Source organism: Diospyros lotus, chromosome 8 (assembly GCF_014633365.1).
Source record: "Diospyros lotus cultivar Yz01 chromosome 8, ASM1463336v1, whole genome shotgun sequence".
In the NCBI taxonomy this organism is placed as follows: domain Eukaryota; kingdom Viridiplantae; phylum Streptophyta; class Magnoliopsida; order Ericales; family Ebenaceae; genus Diospyros; species Diospyros lotus.
The window spans coordinates 37,579,446-37,598,021 of record NC_068345.1 but is presented as its reverse complement, the minus strand read 5'-3'; the positions used below and the strand labels follow the sequence as shown (position 1 = coordinate 37,598,021).

At 40.4% G+C, this 18,576-nt stretch overlaps 1 protein-coding gene across 2 annotated transcripts in view; it reads right to left on the bottom strand.

The window, feature by feature from the left end:
- Window positions 1–2,168: 2,168 nt before the first annotated feature.
- LOC127807487 (codeine O-demethylase-like) overlaps window positions 2,169–18,576 on the bottom strand; it is a 46,402-nt gene continuing 29,994 nt past the window's right edge. Inside the window, exons 2-4 of one of the 2 annotated variants that reach the window (XM_052345366.1) lie at window positions 15,322–15,590; window positions 2,748–3,072; window positions 2,169–2,672 (exon numbers count right to left, since the gene is read on the bottom strand). In XM_052345366.1, coding sequence (XP_052201326.1) covers window positions 2,403–2,672; window positions 2,748–3,072; window positions 15,322–15,590 — 864 coding nt within the window. In that variant the 3' untranslated portion in view covers window positions 2,169–2,402. The remainder of the gene's footprint in view (window positions 2,673–2,747; window positions 3,073–15,321; window positions 15,591–18,576) is intronic. The other variant, XM_052345367.1, reaches the window with a different exon arrangement.

Here is an 18,576-nt window from a genome sequence, read left to right as displayed (position 1 = left end):
TGATTGTATTTTGAGAAATAACATGTGTTTATATTTGGTTGAATACAACAACAACAACAACAATATATCCAGTCTTTATCCCATTATATAGGGTCGGCTATATGAATTCTAGAGTTTTATGTGTTTTTGTCTCTTGTCATATTTTCATTTAGGTCCAAACACTTCATATCAAATTTTAATATATCTTCCAAAATTTTCTTAAGTCTACCTCTATCTCTTTTTTTGATTTATTGTTCCATTTCATCAACTCTCATCACATGAGCGTCTTTTGGTCCTCTTCTCACATGACCAAACCATCTTAGTTAAGAGTATTTGCAGTTTGATTTGGCTGGTTTTGAGCCAGTTTAATGTGCCAAACTGCAAGCTCGATTTTCTACCAAATCAAACTAAGCGATTTGATTTGGTGTAGAAAATCGAACCAAATTGCATTACATTTTGCAATTTGATTTTTGAAATTTTAGAATATTATATATATTATATATAATATGTAAATTATATATCATCTATGCAGACAGTTTGGTTTTGAACCGAATCGTCGGTCTACCAAATCGCTAACCGCAAATCATGTGGTTTGACAATTTTCGAAATCAAATCAGATTGCCAATTCAAAAAAATGGCCGATTTGGCCAGAAACTGCGGTCTACCAATTTTTTTGAACACTTCTAATCTTAGTCTAATCTTTCTTATTTTCTCCACGATTGACACTACTTCTACCATATTACGAATAATCTCATTTTTAATTTTATATTTAGTTGAATGAATGATAAAATTTATATTTATGTTTGATTGAATAATTATTTTTTATATTAAAAATTATATTTATAAAAAAACTCTTATATTTTGAATAAACGATGAAATTTATGTTTTATGATAGAATTTATATTTATGTTGAATTCTTCACTGCCGCTGAATACTGTTCCATGGTTTCCCTGCATACACAGGCACCAAACCTCGCTACTAATTTCATATTTGAATCCATAGTTTTTGGATTTAAAATGTTTTTTTGAGAGATTTAAGGCTCACTTGAAATTTTAAAAAAGGAGGGAAAAATACAAAAAGACTTCAACTTGATAATGATGCATATATGTTACCTTCTTTGCAACATTACATTACGTTAAGACCTTCTTCACGCAATATATATATCATCGATGTTAAGGACATTTAATCATGCTTGTCATAAACTACTTTCTTTAATAAAGAATTGCAACCATCTTTCCATATTATCCTTTGTTTGGCTATTCTAACCAAATTCATAGCATTCACCATATCTTGATGCTTTCTTTGTAGTGTCCATGATAATTCATAAATGATATCTAATAATATAGTTTTTATCAAATGAAGACAAAGCACAATATATATCAATAAATTGTAAGTAATCAAGCCAAGTACATGTTTCAGCTCTCTGTTCACATTTTGAGTTTTTCACAATAGATGTAAGCATGTCAATATCTGATGAAGAGAAGATCCAAATCAAACTAATCAAAGTATTATATAATGAAAATTCCAACCAGCATGGCTAAGAGTGCACTCTTGATTTTGGCCTTGTCCGCGTATAAGTTCACCATTTTCAAGCGCCTCTAATACTCTGATAGTTCGACAAAAAAAATTATCTCTGACAGTTTTTCTTTATTAGAGACGAAATCAGAATATTTTTGTCTCTGATATAATTGTATTTCTGATTTTTTTTTAAAGTTTGAGATAAAAAATTTCCTCTCAAAATTTGTTTGATATTAGAGACAGAAAAAATTTTATTTTTGAATTTTTTTGAAGTCAAAGACAAAAATATTTATGTCTCTGAATTTTACTTGATATTAGAAATAAAAAAAAATGTCGTCTCTAATGATTTTTTAGAATCAGAGACAAAAATATTTCAGTCTTTGAATTTTTTTTCTAAATCAAAGATAAAAAATATTTTATCAGATATAATGACGTTCATCTAAATAGATAATTAAATTAAATATCAAATATGATGATATTAATGTAATGAGATTATTAAATTAAATATCAAATGAGATTATTTCTACTATTATAAATAAGAGTTTGGTCCTTTTCTTATCCGACTCATTACACTAATTATATTTTAAGTCCATTATTAAGGTTGGGGAAGAAATCAAATTCCATTTTCCTCATCATCAACCGGCAAACTCTTTTACGGGCTCAACTTTCAATGGATCAAGATAAGCTTCTATCGCATTATGTTAATTACAAAAAGTTACTACAACTTATGGACATGATGATTTATTGTTTGATATTATCCAAACAAGCAATATTATAGCTTACAAACTCACACACACCATGAAAAAGCTTTTCGGACGAGGAGTAATTATAAGGTCCATTTACAATACTACTACTTCGAATTCGAACTGTTCAAGCGGACATTGAGAAGCAGAATGATGCAGCGGTCAATCATTTCGACCGTTGTGAATGTGATTAATCCTCCAACGATCGACGTTCGATTTCTTGTCGAGTTTGTTGGTGAAGAATTTCTGGTGGTAATCCTTGACGCCAACTCTTTGGAACAACGCTGGAGTTTGAGGAGAGACGAGGCTTGCCGCCGGTCCCAATTCTCCATCCAGGTTCGGGCCGTGAAATGTGGCAACGGAGAGCCTCTCCTTCTCGGCGTTAATCACCGCCCTGTGCTCGATGCTCTTGTACGTTCCATTGGTAACGATCTGCAGCAATTAAGATAGGGTTCCTTCATATATTGGGAAAAAAGAAATTCGTGAAAATAACTTGCGATTTATTACCTCCAAGACGTCTCCGACGTTGATGGTGAATGCGTCGGGGATTGGCCTGACCGGAAGCCAGATGTCGTTTTTCTTGATCTGGAGGCCTTCGACTTCGTTGAGGTGGTAGAGGACGGTGAGGGCGCTAGCGTCGGAGTGAGAGGAGAGGCCAACGACCTGCTCTGGTTTGGGGAATGGCGGATAGTAGTTCATCCTCATCGACTGGATTCCCTCCCCAAACAGCTCCTCCATCAGTCCGTCTTCCATTTTCAGTGCCTTTGCCATGAGTTGAAACAGTGATGTGGCAAGTTTTTTCACTTCTGCTGAATACTGTTCTACAGTTTCCCTGCATCCACGACACAACACAACACAACACAGGAATTGTTTGCTAAATATATTTGCATTTGTATCAAAGAGACATCAAGAGAGATTTGCAAGGTCGAATCACATTTAGATGGTTGTCTTCAAATGGAAAAATGACAATAGACTTGGCATGGACTTACCTACCCAAATACCTCAGAATAAGATTATTGTGTCCAGAAAAGTAAGCTCAACTAACATATATTTATCATTATATCAATATTCATTCAATTTGAAATAATTATGCAAATATAATCACAATACATAAATTATAAACAAATATTCATTATCATGTATATATACATGGGTTGAAGGCACAAATATTTTTTCTTCTCGATCCATATTTAGTTTCAAATAAAAGTTATAATCATTACTAATAGATACAATAATCCTATCTCCAATGGATAATACTATATGAACAAAGCGGTTGACACCTTTGTTGACAACTCTTTATGAAATTACAAATTCACCTTCAGTGTAAATTATAAAATCGCCCTCTACTTAGATTACCCTCACTTTCTGACTTGCCCTCCACCAGAACGACCCTCACTTTCTGACTCTCTCCCACACTCTCACTCTCTTTTTCACCCTCCACCAGATTGACTGTAACACCCTGTTTCCCATAGTGTTACATAATGTAAGATTTTCAGGATATATATTTTTTTTAATGGAAACTCAACACACAAATTATTTCCCAACAATCTTGTTACACCTTTTTAATATATCAACTCAGAATGATTAATGAACTAAGATAGGTAAAACATCTCAATTACGGAAGCTATATCAAAACCTCAAATGGTATATAATCGAAACCATCTCATTCATAACTATAAAACCAAACCATCATTTTACATGATGTCATCCAAATATACAACATAATTGAAAGCGACGTACTATAAACTATTTTCTAATCGTCGTCACTCCTCGACAATCTCTTTTCCCTTTACACTACTGCTTTCACTTGAAACGTTTGAATAATTTTCGAGACATAATCCAAATTAAATGATGAATCATCTAAATGAGAGTTCAAAACACGTTTTCATGAATATATGCAAGACATGAAACAAACCAGCACAACCCGACAAACCCCACCCCAAGAAAATCCCTCATAGCGCTTAACCCAATCACAGGGGAAGAACAATCTCTCTAGAGATAACATCAACACACTAACACGTTAACACAATACAGTTTTAGCTTAAGAGAGGCAAAGTCAGCACATCTCCCCGACACCTCGGGAACAATTGTTACTGCTTCGGCTCAAGAGGGTTAATATCAACACAGGAACCCAGCTCACCACAATCATGTCAGGGATTACTTTTCCACTCAAAAGCATTTTGGAAACTGTTGTTGCCAAAATACAACAATTAAAATTTTGTGATGTGGGGTCCACTTGAGCTCGATGTCGGGTGAAGTTAGGTTGCCGTAAGAGATATTACTTCAAGGGAGGTTGCCATTAGGATGCTCGCCGCAAGGATTTGCCGCTAGTTCTCGCCACTAGCTTTCGCCACGAGCTTTGCCACAAGGTCTTGCCACTAGCTTTGCCATAAGATCTTGCCGCTAGATTTGCCGCTAGCTTCGCCACAAGGTCTTGCCACTAGCTTTGTCACAAGGTCTTGCCACTAGCTTTGCCACTAGCTTCGTCGCTAGCTTCGCCACAAGCTTTGCCGCTAGCTTCGCCACAAGCTTCGCCGCTAGCTTCGCCACAAGCTTTGCTGCTAGCTTCGCCACAAGCCTTGCCGCTAGCTTTGCCACAAGGTCTTGCCACTAGCGTTGCCACTAGCTTCGCCGCTAGCTTCGCCACAAGCTTTGCCGCAAGTTTCGCCGCTAGCTTCGCCACAAGCTTTGCCGCTAGCTTCGCCACGAGGTTCGCCACAAGGTCTTGTCACTAGCTTTGCCACTAGCTTCGCCACAAGGTCTTGCCACTAGCTTTGCCACTAGGCTTCACCACAAGCTTTGCCGCTAGCTTCGCCACGGGGGTCGCCACAAGTTTTGCCCCAAGCTTCACCGCTAGCTTTGCCACAAGCCTTGCCGTTAGCTTCGCCACGAGGTTCGCCACTAGCTTCGCCATGAGCTTTGCCACAAGCTTTGCCGCTAGGTCTTGCCACTAGCTTTGCCACAAGGTTCGCCACAAGGCTTTGTCGCTAGCTTCGTCACAAGTTTTGCCGCTAGCTTCGCCACAAGCTTTGCCGCTAGCTTCGCCACGAGCTTTGCCACAAGCTTCGCCGCTAGGTTCGCCACAAGGATTCGGCCCTGTTAATGCTGAGAAAATAGGTTAGAAGGCTCGCGGGAATCTTCCCCGCGAAGGCCCTCCGATGCCAAAGTCAGTCCCGAATCCCGATGAATATTCACGAAAAAATAGTCAAAGTATATTCAAAGTGATAAGATTTACCGAAGTTGGAGCTCATTAATGTCCTGTAGCTAGGTATTTATAGGGCACGATTCTCAAGGGTGGCTGGTATCGATATGTGGCGGTTGCTGAATGGGTCAAAGCCAAACCAAAAAAAGTGGGAGAGCTCGTTACGACTTAGCCGCGGGCAGCCGGGCCTCGCGGCAGCCTGGCGGCCTGCATTGCCGCGAGGCAGCAGCTCCTCGCGGCAGACAGTCGCGAGGCACCTCGCGGCAAATAGCCACGAGGCTGTACCTCGCGGCATGCAGCCGCGAGGCTGCGCAAGCCTCATGCAGCCGCGAGGTTGCACCTTGCGGCTGCTGTTACTTGCGGCTGCGAGGCAACCGCGAATTTAGCCAGCTGGCGGCAATTGTTGCCGCCAGCTTTCTTCAACTTCTTTTTTCTTTTTTGATTTTTGATTTTTTGTTTATTCTTTCTTTTCACGTGGCACAACAATTGCCCCCTACTCTTCTATTTTGTCCTTAGACAAAATTGAAGAGTAAAAAATATTAGCCAAGGAGTCGGGTCTAGCACCTTGCCTTAACCAGGTGCTCCAGAATGCCCAAAAAGATCTTACCTCGATTAGGGGTTGAAGTACCAAATTATTTCTGGGCAATCATACCCCTGGTAGATAGACTTCACTATGGAATTCTAGTCGGGTTTCTGAGCTTACCGAGAGGTTTAGGCGTCGGATCAGCTTAGGAGTCGGGACTAGCTCGGGAACATAGCACCGGACTCAGTCAATGGATCCCAACGAGCCCACAGGCATAGTCTCCGGAGCATCCGATGATACCATGATGGGTCATAACGCTCTGGCTATTGTGCTCTCCGTGTCCGTCTTTCATGGTTAGCCTATTTCAGGGAATCCGGGTTTGGCCAGTTGTTCGGCACGAGATTCCGGTCAGACATCCAAGTTTGCCGGGAGACCTAGGCACTAGATCTACCAAGGAGTTAGGTCTAGGCAAAAAGTCATAGCACCTAACTTAAGCGAGGGATCTGGGTGAGTTTGCGAGCATAGGCATTGGATGTTCTGGTGATCCTGGGCCAACTCGTGGTCATAGGCACCAGATTCCACCTGGGTGGCTCAACCCTGATAAGCGGGGTCATGACAGAGTTATTACAGGGTTGTTGTCTTTTCATGCCTTCCTTGGGCCAGTCTACCTCAGGGAATCTGGGTTTGGCTAGTGGTCCAGCACGGGATTCCTACCAGACATCCGAGTTTGCTGGGAGACCTAGGCGCCAGATCAACCAAGGAGTCGGGTCTAGCCAAAAAGGCATAGCACCGAACTCAAATGAGGGATCCGGGTGAGTCTGCGGGCATAGGCATCGGATCCTCTAGTGATCCCGGGCTAGCTCGTGGTCATCGGCACCAAATTGCCACTAAGTGACTTGACCTTCGGGAGCGGTCTTATGCTGGAACTATCAGGTGATCACTTCACTTCTTTTTCGCCTTCATAGGGCCAGTCTACCTCAGGGAATCTGGGTTTGGCTAGTGGTCTAGCACGGGATTCCTACCAGACATCCGAGTTTGCCGGGAGACCTAGGCGCCAGATCAACCAAGGAGTCGGGTCTAGCCAAAAAGGCATAGCACCGAACTCAAACGAGGGATCCAGGTGAGTCTGCAGGCATAGGCGTCGGATGTTCTGGTAATCTCGAGCCATCCCGTGGTCATCGACACCAGATTGCAGCTAGGCGACTTTACCTATTGGAAGCGAGCTGTGCTTGGGCTGCTACACCTGCAAGACACATACAAATAATCTGGGCTCCTGTAGATTTTACGTGGTTCGGCTTATAATTTTGTCTACTCCATGAGAATACATGGGATATATTCTTTTATTTATCGGGGGATGTCATTACAATGGAAAATTCAAAGATAATTCTGGCCTCTAACCGGGTCGAGGAACGCTTCCGACGATAGGCTTGACTCTATGTCTCGTGCTTCGTCCTTTCCCCTGAGGCTAAAGCCGGGAAGTACCTCTCGAGGTGCACGGTGTTCCGAGCTTTTCTTATCGCCTTGCTCTGTGGTGTCGGTAGTGTGTACCTGTTGGTGTCTACCATCTTCTGGATTTCGTAAGGTTCTTCGCACTTCGAGCTGGGTTTCCCTTCCTTTTCTATTACCTTCCCCTGCGTCCAAAATTTCTATTTGGGTGACAAATTGTTCTGCTCGGTCGAACAACTCAGTCACTGAATTTGGCTTGGAGAAGGCTAAGGATCTTCTAAGTGGGGTGTAGGTAGTTCTGTTTAGCAGGGCTGACACTGCCAATCCGATTGGGAGATCCCTTACTTCCTGTGTCGCAACTCTAAACCGCTCGATGTATTGCTTTAGGGATTCGTCCGACTTCTGCTGTAAACTCATTAGATATATTGCACTCTTCTTCTTTGGGAGATAGACGGAGAATGCATTTAGAAATTCTTTCTTCAACTGTTCGAATGATCGTATATGTCCTGTTCGTAATTCAGTGAACCACTGCTGAGCTTGTCCTACCAGGGAGAGTGGGAAAACCCTACACCTAGTGACCTCATTCCATCCATGTAACACGGCTACTGCGACAAAATGTTGTAAGTGTTTTTCGGGGTCCTCCCTTCCTGAGTATACCGAGAGTTGTGGTAGTTCAAACCCTGGTTGCACCGGTCGCCTCTAGAGTTCCTCAGATAGAGGGAATCCTTTCGAGGGAGTTACCTTTGGTATCATTATTACCTGCTTCTGTTCTAGCACCTCTTCTATGAGGCGTTTAATGTCAGACACGCTGAGTGTTTCCTGCTTCTTTTTATTTTGGCAAATAGATGGGTCTTGGGGCACTCCCGAGTAGGTGTTTTCTACTGTCTCTCTATACTTGGGAGCTTTTCTCACCCTCCTGCAATTTTTCCTTCTCGAGTTCGTTACTTTCGAAACTTTACTATTCAGCCCTGGAGTTCTGATTCTTGTCCCCTACCGAGGGGTTCTTGAAGGGTTGTCCTGGAATCTCCGATGTTCTACCCTTGTATCGATTTATCCCATGTGGGGAATATGAATGTCCGGCCTTAGTTCACGTAACAAAGCAGTGACCTCCTGTAGTCTTCTCATATTCTCCTAATTGTTCACCCTGAGCTCATTATTCTGCTGCTTAAGCTCCTCAAAGTTCTTCCGCAATAGTTCATAATCTGAGAGTAAGACTGTGGGTGGAGCTATTCTTGAAGTTCCCACGAGGTTTCTATTTGGAATTGAAGACTGTCCAAATGAGTGTTGTTCTTGGTTAGCGGGGCGCTGTATGTGGGACTTGTTCCCCTCGCCCTGTCGCGTATCCATCTACGTGTTCTTCTTCTTGCTCCGAACGCTCCATGCCCCCCAGTCCGGCGGTATGGTTGCATTCGAGCACAGGAAAGTTCCCGGAACGCACTTCGTTGTTAGGGTGATCTACTGAAAATTCTAGTACTGTAGAGTTCGCCTGGTGGGAGCTTTTCGTGGCTCCCATCCTGGTATGAGTGCTCCTTCGGGTGGGGTCAAGCAAGCTCGCTCGACTGGCTGATCTTGTCTCTCTCGGCATTTTGTGTTGAAATTGGCTTTTTGTTGCAGTTTCCAACAGACGGCGCCAAATTGTTGTTGCCAAAATACAACAATTAAAATTTTGTGATGTGGGGTCCACTCGAGCTCGGTGTCGGGTGAAGTTAGGTTGCCGTAAGAGATGTTGCTTCAAGGGAGGTTGCCATTAGGATGCTCGCCGCAAGGATTTCCACTAGTTCTCTAGTTCTCGCCACTAGCTTTCGCCACAAGCTTCGCCACGAGCTTTGCCACAAGTTTCGCCACAAGGTCTTGCCACTAGCTTTGCCACAAGGTCTTGTCGCTAGCTTTGCCACTAGCTTCACCACTAGATTCGCCACAAGGTCTTGCCACTAGCTTTGCCACAAGGTCTTGCCCCTAGCTTTGCCACTAGCTTCGCCGCTAGCTTCGCCACAAGTTTTGCCGCAAGCTTCGCCACAAGCTTTGCCGCTAGCTTCGCCACGAGGTTCGCCACAAGGTCTTGCCACTAGGCTTCACCACAAGGTTCGCCACAAGGCTTCGCCGCTAGCTTCACCACAAGCTTTGCCGCTAGCTTTGCCACAAGCCTTGCCGCTAGCTTTGCCACAAGGTCTTGCCACTAGCTTCGCCGCTAGCTTCGCCACAAGCTTTGCCGCAAGCTTCGCCGCTAGCTTCGCCACAAGCTTTGCCGCTAGTTTCGCCATGAGGTTCGCCACAAGGTCTTGCCACTAGCTTTGCCACTAGCTTTGCCACAAGGTCTTGCCACTAGCTTTGCCACTAGGCTTCACCACAAGGCTTCACCGCTAGCTTCGCCACTAGTTTCGCCACAAGCCTTGCCGCTAGCTTCGCCACGAGATTCGCCACGAGCTTCGCCACAAGCCTTGCCGTTAGCTTCGCCACGAGGTTCGCCACTATCTTCGCCACGAGCTTTGCCACAAGCTTCGCCGCTAGGTCTTGCCACTAGCTTTGCCACAAGGTTCGCCACAAGGCTTCGTCGCTAGCTTCGTCACAAGTTTTGCCGCAAGCTTCGCCACATGCTTTGCTGCTAGCTTCGCCACGAGCTTTACCACAAGCTTCGCCGCTAGGTTCGCCACAAGGATTCAGCCCTGTTAATGCTGAGAAAATAGGTTAGAAGGCTCGCGAGAATCTTCCCCGCGAAGGCCCTTCGATGCCAAAGTCAGTCCCGAATCCCGATGAATATTCACGAAAAAATAGTCAAAGTATATTCAAAGTGATAAGATTTATCGAAGTTGGAGCTCATTAATGTCCTGTAGCTAGGTATTTATAGGGCACCATTCTCAAGGGTGGCTGGTATCGATATGTGGCGGTTGCTGAATGGGTCAAAGCCAAACCAAAAAAAGTGGGGGAGCTCGTTACGACTTAGCCGCGGGCAGCCGGGCCTCGCGGCAGCCTTGCGGCCAGCATTGCCGCGAGGCAGCAGCACCTCGCGGCGAACAGCCGCGAGGCTGTACCTCGCGGCATGCAGCCGCGAGGCTGTTGTGCCTCGCGGCGTGCAGTCGCGAGGCAGCACCTCGCGGACGCGCAGCCGCGAGGCTGCGCAAGCCTCATGCAGCCGCGAGGTTGCACCTCGCAGCTGCTGTTACTTGCGGCTGCGAGGCAGCCGCGAATTTAGCTAGCTGGCGGCAATTGTTGCCGCCAGCTTTCTTCAACTTTTCTTTTCTTTTTTGATTTTTGATTTTTTGTTTATTCTTTCTTTTCACACGGCACAACAGAAACATTACCCATTCCTAACTCACATCCCATATGGACTACCAGTTGTCCTAGTGCAACTTTCTTAGCCATACAGCCCAACACAGAACCCTAGACGACTATCTCGACATGCACACCATCACAAGATATCCTTATTCATTATTCCACCAACACCCTTGGGGAATTACGATTACACTATCCAGATAACATCTCAGATTGACATCCCATATGAACAATACAAAATGCATGACAATGTCACATATCACAACTCAATGCATCAAAAAAATTACATTTTATGAACATCATTTATTGCATAAAATACAATGCACATGTATAAAACGTTTTGGGATGAACCTCCCACATGAAACCAATCGCCATTGGTTACCGTTCGCATATAATAAAAGCATTTTGAAAGAAATCATAACACATTTAGGTAGAACAAATATCAAATTTTTAAGTTTAGAACATTCACCTCGAACTTATTCAGAACACCACGATTCTCGTAGACAACCTCAATTTGAGTGTCAAATCTCAAACACTCGTACTTATACCCAACCTCGAGCCATGATACTCCCTAAACATCATATTTATTTAAAAAAAAATCAAAATCTATTTTTCCTTAATTTTCCATCATTTCCTCTATTTTTCTCCTAGTTTTCACCTCGATAATTCCAAAATAATTATTTTCTCAAACATTTTCTCAAATTTTTCAAAATGATAATTCCAAAAATAATTTTAGAAAAAATATTAAAATTAATTTCGGAAGCAAACAATACATCACGCGCCCTCACGCACCACACACATGTACTGGTGCATGAAACCTACGTGCATTGTCTTCTTTAGCCTTTTTTCTTCAGCTTTGGCGGTTTTTAATGGTCTCCGATAGCCGTTTTTTTTCTCCACCCCCTTGAAGCTCTCCCTTAGTCGATCCCAATGGCACTTCTGGTTGCCCGAAACCCCATCGAAAAAGGCCTCAAAAGGCTAGTTACAGGCACGACTCCGGCGTCCCCCTCGTGTTTTCCAACCAAGCTTCGAACCAGCTTCAAACCCACTCCAAAATGCACCAAAATCTCTAGAATTCCTTCATTTGATGCAAGAATCAAAAGCCCTTTAACCAGTCCCTCAAAAACGCTCCAAAACTTAGCCAATTTGTGTGCCAAAATTCGAAACCCGTGACCCATTTTTATAACAAAATTCGGCCACAACTCGATTAATTAGAGGTCAAGGCTTAGCCCCCAAACTTCCCCGTGCAGGATATGACCTTCCCCAACACTCCCTTGGCCGTCCCATTGCCGAAAATGACGACAAGAAAGTTGGCCGTTGACTTTGCAGGTTTTACACCTAATTTCGATTCATTACACTTTGACCCCTTTGTTTCTTCAACCTCAGTTTGCCTATTTCCTTGAAGCCCCCGATCTTTCCAATAACACCACTAAGACCCACAAGTTTTGTACTCTTCATTTCATACTCGAAATTTTTGAAAAACTAACTTTTTGACCTATCTCAGGCAAAATTAGTAAATTACACTTAGCCTAATTAATTGATTTGACCCTAGGTCCTTTTGTTTCAACCTGAAATTGCTTGAGGGTTGTTTTATATATAAATCTATGTGTCATCAAAATACTCCGTTGACCTTTTGGAAGTTTTCTATGTCGATTTGATTTTTCAGGCTGATCCACGACTATATCGAAAATCATTCCCAATTTAATTACTTTTGACAAATAAAATCATGGCTCAAATCACCCGTCGTTACTATATTATTTTTCTTAAACATCTAGGATTTGAGGCACTCCCTACAATCGATTCGGTCACTCAAATATATGATAATGTACCTTAAAATCTTATTTTTTCCAAAAATTTCACTTATAGCTTTCATAAAATATCATTATAATCTCAAAAATTTCTCAGATATTACATCGACGGGGACCCCACCCTCCACCAGCTCGCTCTCTCTGTCTCTCTCTCTATCTCTGACTCTCTGCCACACACTCACTCTCGTCGCCCTCCACCAGATCGCTCTTTACCCCATTCGCGTCGCCCTGCACCAAATTGACGAAGACCCCATGTCCGTCGCCTTCCGTCAGCTCGCCCTCTTTGTCTCTCCCACTCTCTCCCACACTCTCACTCTCTCACGGCCTCCTCCAAGTAAGCCCAGTTCAGAGACCACCAACAAAGACTTGATTCATGCTTTTTTTATTCCAACGCAACAGAGGGAATAAGAATAGTTGGTGCACACTCAAAAAACAATAATTACAAATTATTACAGATAATCAACTTGATTCTCCTGGATAAAGTGACTTAACCGAAGATGTCATGGATATAAATTAGTATGAAGGGATGATGTGCAACGGATCCTGTTTTTCAAACATACTACATACAGTAAAGTGGAAATGGCGGGGGAATGGTGAAACGTAGTTGTTAACAATGGCCAGCATGATGAAAAAGGGCTGGAAAAAAGAAAAAGCAAAGCAAAGAAAGTGGATCAATTTGGGCAGTGTGATGGCGACGCAAGAGCCCTTTTTCTTGACAAAAGCTGTCAATAATTTTTGTGGGGATCAGCAAGAAGAAACCCAAGTGTCTCTGTTTTTGCTTTCCCAGTAGCCTCTCTGGTTTCAATTGCAGAGAGAGAGAGAGAGAGAAGAGAGTCATGAAAGCATAATAGAAGAGAGTGAGATCTGGTGGAGGGCGGCGGAAATGGTGAGAGTGAGATCTGGTGGAGGGTGAAAGAGAGAGTGAGACTGGAAGAGAGTCAGAGAGTGTGCGGGCGGGTTTTCAAAAAATTGAAAATTAAGAGTTGTAAACCCTTTTGTTCGCGTAGCATTATCCATCTTCAATGGTGACAAAATTTGCTCACCAAGCCAAAATTTGAGAAGCCAAATCAAGAATTTCATTTCTAACGGAGCTCGCCATAGCCAATTTCTCTCGCCAAAAATTTGGCATCCTTGAAAAGCTTCACCACAGTTGGTTATCGAAATCTCCTCGCCATCTTTCCCCCACCCTCCAACAGCCATTGATGTAGGAAGAGAAAGAATCTTACGTTATAAAGGCTGAATCGATCGGAGAAGATGAGTTACAGGCGAAGGCGACGAGTAGCAACGATAGCAGAGAAAGAACCAAATCCGACGGCGGCAGCGATGAAGAGCAGAACCAACAACGGTGGCGGCGATGTCATCATCTTCTTCACTGGTTTGTGATTGTGGGGGTATTTTGTACTTCTTTTTGTATTAGATGAGTGATAGTGTGTATTTAAATTATTGATTTATGTATTTAATTATTAAATTTGTATACATACATATTTAATTATTAATTATGTATATGTGTATTTAATTAGTAATTTATATATTTAATTATTTATTTTATGTATGTGTATATTTAATTATTATTTATATTATATTTAAATTAAATAAAATTTTTAAATAAAATGTGATCGTTGTCTAGTAATATGAACTTTGTTGGAATTTTAATTTTAACATATTCAAATTTTAAATTTTGAGTTATGGATATATTTTAAACAATTTTGTTAAATAATTTTATTTAAAAAATTAGTAAATTTATTTAAAAATATATTAAATATTATAAAAATTAAAAATTGTCATATTTATTATTAAATTAAATAATATATAATAATTTTTTATAATAGTAAAAATTATAAATAAAGTAAAATAAATAAAATTAAAATTTATTAATAAATAAATGGAATAGGAGTAAAATAAAGAAAGAATATAATGTGGTTGGCATATATAATTTTTGAAATAAAATTAAAATAAAAAATAAATTATTTATAATAAAATAAAAAACAAAATATAAACCAACGTCGAAAGATAGCCTTAGACATCTTAAACCCTTTTATGATAGGACGTGTTCTCAAAAACATTTTTATATTTTAAAAATTCTTATATATTTTTATTTTTTTTCACGTGACCATTCTAACAATTTTAATACCAAAACAACATCTTTTTTTATCTAAGATATTTAAATAAATTATATAAAATTAAAGTTGACTAAAAATAAAATGAAGAAATTAAAAAAATAAAAAAACAATTGAACGACCACGAAGAAGAGTCGTCGCCGGTCGTAAGCCGCCGCCGACGTATTCCTCTTCTTCTTCACCAGTCGGAACGAATCGCCCACCAAGGGCTCTTATTCTTCTACTTCTTCCGCTTCTTGTTAACGATTGTTTTTGGTGATGATTTTGGGGCTGTTAGGAGAAGAATGATGCGGCAGTGACTGCGCCTTTTCTTCTCCGGTGTCAGCAGGGGGATCTATCGCGATGGGATCTGAAACGGAGGGTGCTGAGATGCAAAGGGTTGTGATGAAAGGGAGCAGTGAGGGGAGTTTGTCGCAGGCTTCGTTTCAGATGGCAGATAAGGTTTTTGATCCTCTGTGTGGAGTTGGTCCGGTTATGGTTTTTGGGAAGCCGGATGGTGGTCAGGAGGTGATGGTTAATGACGGGGATGGTGGGATTTTGCTGTCAATCGGGGATGTCGCGATTTCGGAGAAAATATGAAGGAAGAAGAAGCTAGATCATTTCGGATGAGGAGGAGGAAGAAAAAGAAGAAGAAGAGTCGCCGACGGAGAACCACAGTTTTCCAAGCATTTAGTACACAATCGTAACAAAATCAAACAAGATTGATTTGACTGACCGAAATGATGGAGGCAGGATGGGAAACAGTTCTAGATTCCTCGAATAGTTTGGAAAGGTCACCAAACCGAAGAGGTCTGACCAATCAAGCTTCTGCTCCTCTGATCCAACAAAGGGATCCCCGAATCCCTCTATTCCTCTACCAAAGCCGGATCGTGCAGGAGCCTTTTGCCTATACTTCTGCTTCTCTTCCAACGGGAGTTCAAACAGTCCTTGAATCTCTACCTTAACCTTCTCTAGCAACTCAGAGCTGACTCCATGATTGATCACCTGCAATATTATGCATTTGCTTAAACTCAACTACACACACTTAAGTCAAAAAGTCTAATTAGGACTTTTCGTGAATTTGTTTCCAATTTTTGTTCGATTTTCGCTCTGATTCTCGCAAATTTGTGATTAACGAATATCAAAGCTGTTTCCCTCCGGGTGTAGATACAGTTCAAGCATGGAATTGGGGGTAAAAAAAAAAAAAAAATATATATATATATATACCTGAAAGAACCCCAATCTTTGCATGCTGAGTGAAGCTTGTGTAGCTCGGAAGCCATGGAATCTGCAGAAAAAAGGCGCTGAAAGTCGATAACAGGGATTTGAGGCAAACTTGAAGAAGACGAATTGAATAGAACTGGAGGATCTTGTTGAGGATGCAGGTATCTGTCCGGGATGGAATTCAGCGGCCTCTTAGCCAGCTCTCGAACACTTGTAACCTTCGCCTTCAACATCTCTCGCTCGCTCTCTCTCTCTCTCTCTCTCTCTCTCTATCACACTCTCTCTCGGAGCTTCTTGTAATTGTCTGTTGGCAAATAGCTGTAATATTCGTGGTTTCAATTTTTCCAAATTTATCTCCCCGTTAAACATAAATTATCCAATATTAAAAATTCTTTCAATTTGTTTTAATTTTAATTGATGATATGAACAGTAGCGTGAACTCATTGATGAAGGTTAAGTCGAAGTGATAAAACAGTTGGCAGTTCAACGATGTGAGGGAAGGCTGGCTTGTGAAATAAGTAGGGGATGAAGCTCAAGCATTCATATATATATATATATATATATATATGGTTGATAAATCAAGTATATCTCGTGGTTGAGAATATCACCATTATTGTGGATGTTAGAAATTGATCGACTGTGATTCGTTTGGTTTGCACTAAAAAAATAAACACTAAAGAAATAAAGAAAAAACACTCAAAAGAGTTTTTACGTGGTTCGATTTGAACGATATTTAATCCATGACTCTCTCTCTAATTATTTTGAAAATAATAGTATGTTATTGTCTATCCCATATAATGATTTTCAACCTTAATTTATAACGTGGAGTGTTTACAATTCGAATAAAATTCAAAATGGAAGGATAATATTTCCTTATCAGCTCCACACAATCAGGAACGGATTCTGCTTTTGTAGGGATTTGATTTATCTTAGAATGAGAATGTTGACTTCTTCTATGATTGTTCCCGATAAATTCAATATCTCTTCGTGATGTAAGCTGTGTAGCCTGACGGCGTGTCTCGCGAGTCAAGACCTTTTTGAGATCTGACTTAGTTGAAGTGACCTGTGATCTCGTCATGACATCCTCGACCTGGGACTTATTGGGCTTTTGAGAGATTACACCGATTCACAAAGTTTTTTTCAGCCCATAAAAAATAATCTAAAAAATACGCGTAATAAATATGAATCCATATGCAAGCACACCCATCTTGATTGTGACCTCTTTTTCGTCCTTAATCAATTACTCAACGAGAAAATTAAAAAAAATGGAACAAAAGTTGATATTTTTTTGCAATAAGAATTATATGTTTTTTTTTTTTTTTCATAAGACTAGTCAAAGTAAATTAATTAGGTCAGAGTTTCAAGTTTCAACGAGCTCTCAATTGAACTTGCTTTTCTATTAAGATATAAATAAATATTGATTAATTTAAGTTGTTACTTTAACATTTGAAAAATAAAAGAATTTTTGAAAAATAATTCGAGCATGAGATTCAAGTATATCTAGTGTTTTTGAAAAATAAAATTTTTTTTGGATGAGATTCGAGCATGAAATACATGCCGGCAGTGCTAGAATCTGTTCCGGGGTGGCTGAGCAATGCTAGGGGTGTCGCAAGGGCTGCTGGCACGCAGTGTGCGGGCTTGGCCCATGCACCAGCGCCACGCAGTAATGAGCAGGCTGGGCTCGAGCACCAGTGTTGCGCGCAGTGCGTTGGCTAGGCCAGAGCACTAGCGAGCACAATGTGGGCTGGGCTCGCGCACTACGCGTGTGGCTGTCTGCCACGATAGACAAAAATTAAAATAAAAATAAAATAAAATTAATAATAATGTGTTATTATTATTTTATTTTTATTTATTTATTTATTTTTATTTTAAAATACCAAGGTATAATTTGTTATACCCATGTCCAATAATCACATAATTGTTTATAATATACTTTTAATTGTTAATAGCATGTTGTGAATGCCTTGTTGCATATCGGTATTGATCATGGACTTAGGACACTACATGCATGATGTATGTGTGATGTGGATATATGAATTATTTTATTTGACGGTCTACGTGTCGGAGGTAGCTATTTTTTTCATGACGGTTGTAAAATAATTATTTATTATTTTTAATTTATAGTGAATTGTAAAAGCAAGAGATATACACCAATCGAGGCATGGCTTGGAGTGAAGTCTTTGATGACAAAATAATCAAAGGAAACGAAAACTCTATGTGAAAGGGTTATGCTGATAATAGTTATAGGCGTTTCCTTATTTAAACACTCACAAATGCACCACACAATTTCAATGGTTGGAATTGCGCCTAGAATGCATGATTGAGTTCATGTCCATATCGACTACTTTTATGCAATGTTTATTTACATTAGTTGATGATAAGGCTTAATTATATATATATATTTTTATTTATTTTTCATCTTAACATTATGCTAATTTTTCTACATAAATGTGTGTTTATATAGATTTTATATTATTTTAATCTCTTTTTGTAGGAACTCGACAAAAGACATTAATTGAAGATTTGGACATAAAAAATGATATTATAAAGTTAATTTTAAAATTAATATAATTAATAATATATTACATTATATATTATATTATATTATATTTAATATATATATATATATTATATTATACTAATGTGGCGTGAAAGTGTAATAAGGCATGCCATGTGCACATTTATATATAATATATTATAAGATATTGATTATATTAATATATAGAATATTATATTATTATTAAAAAATAAAAAAGTGATGTCCATG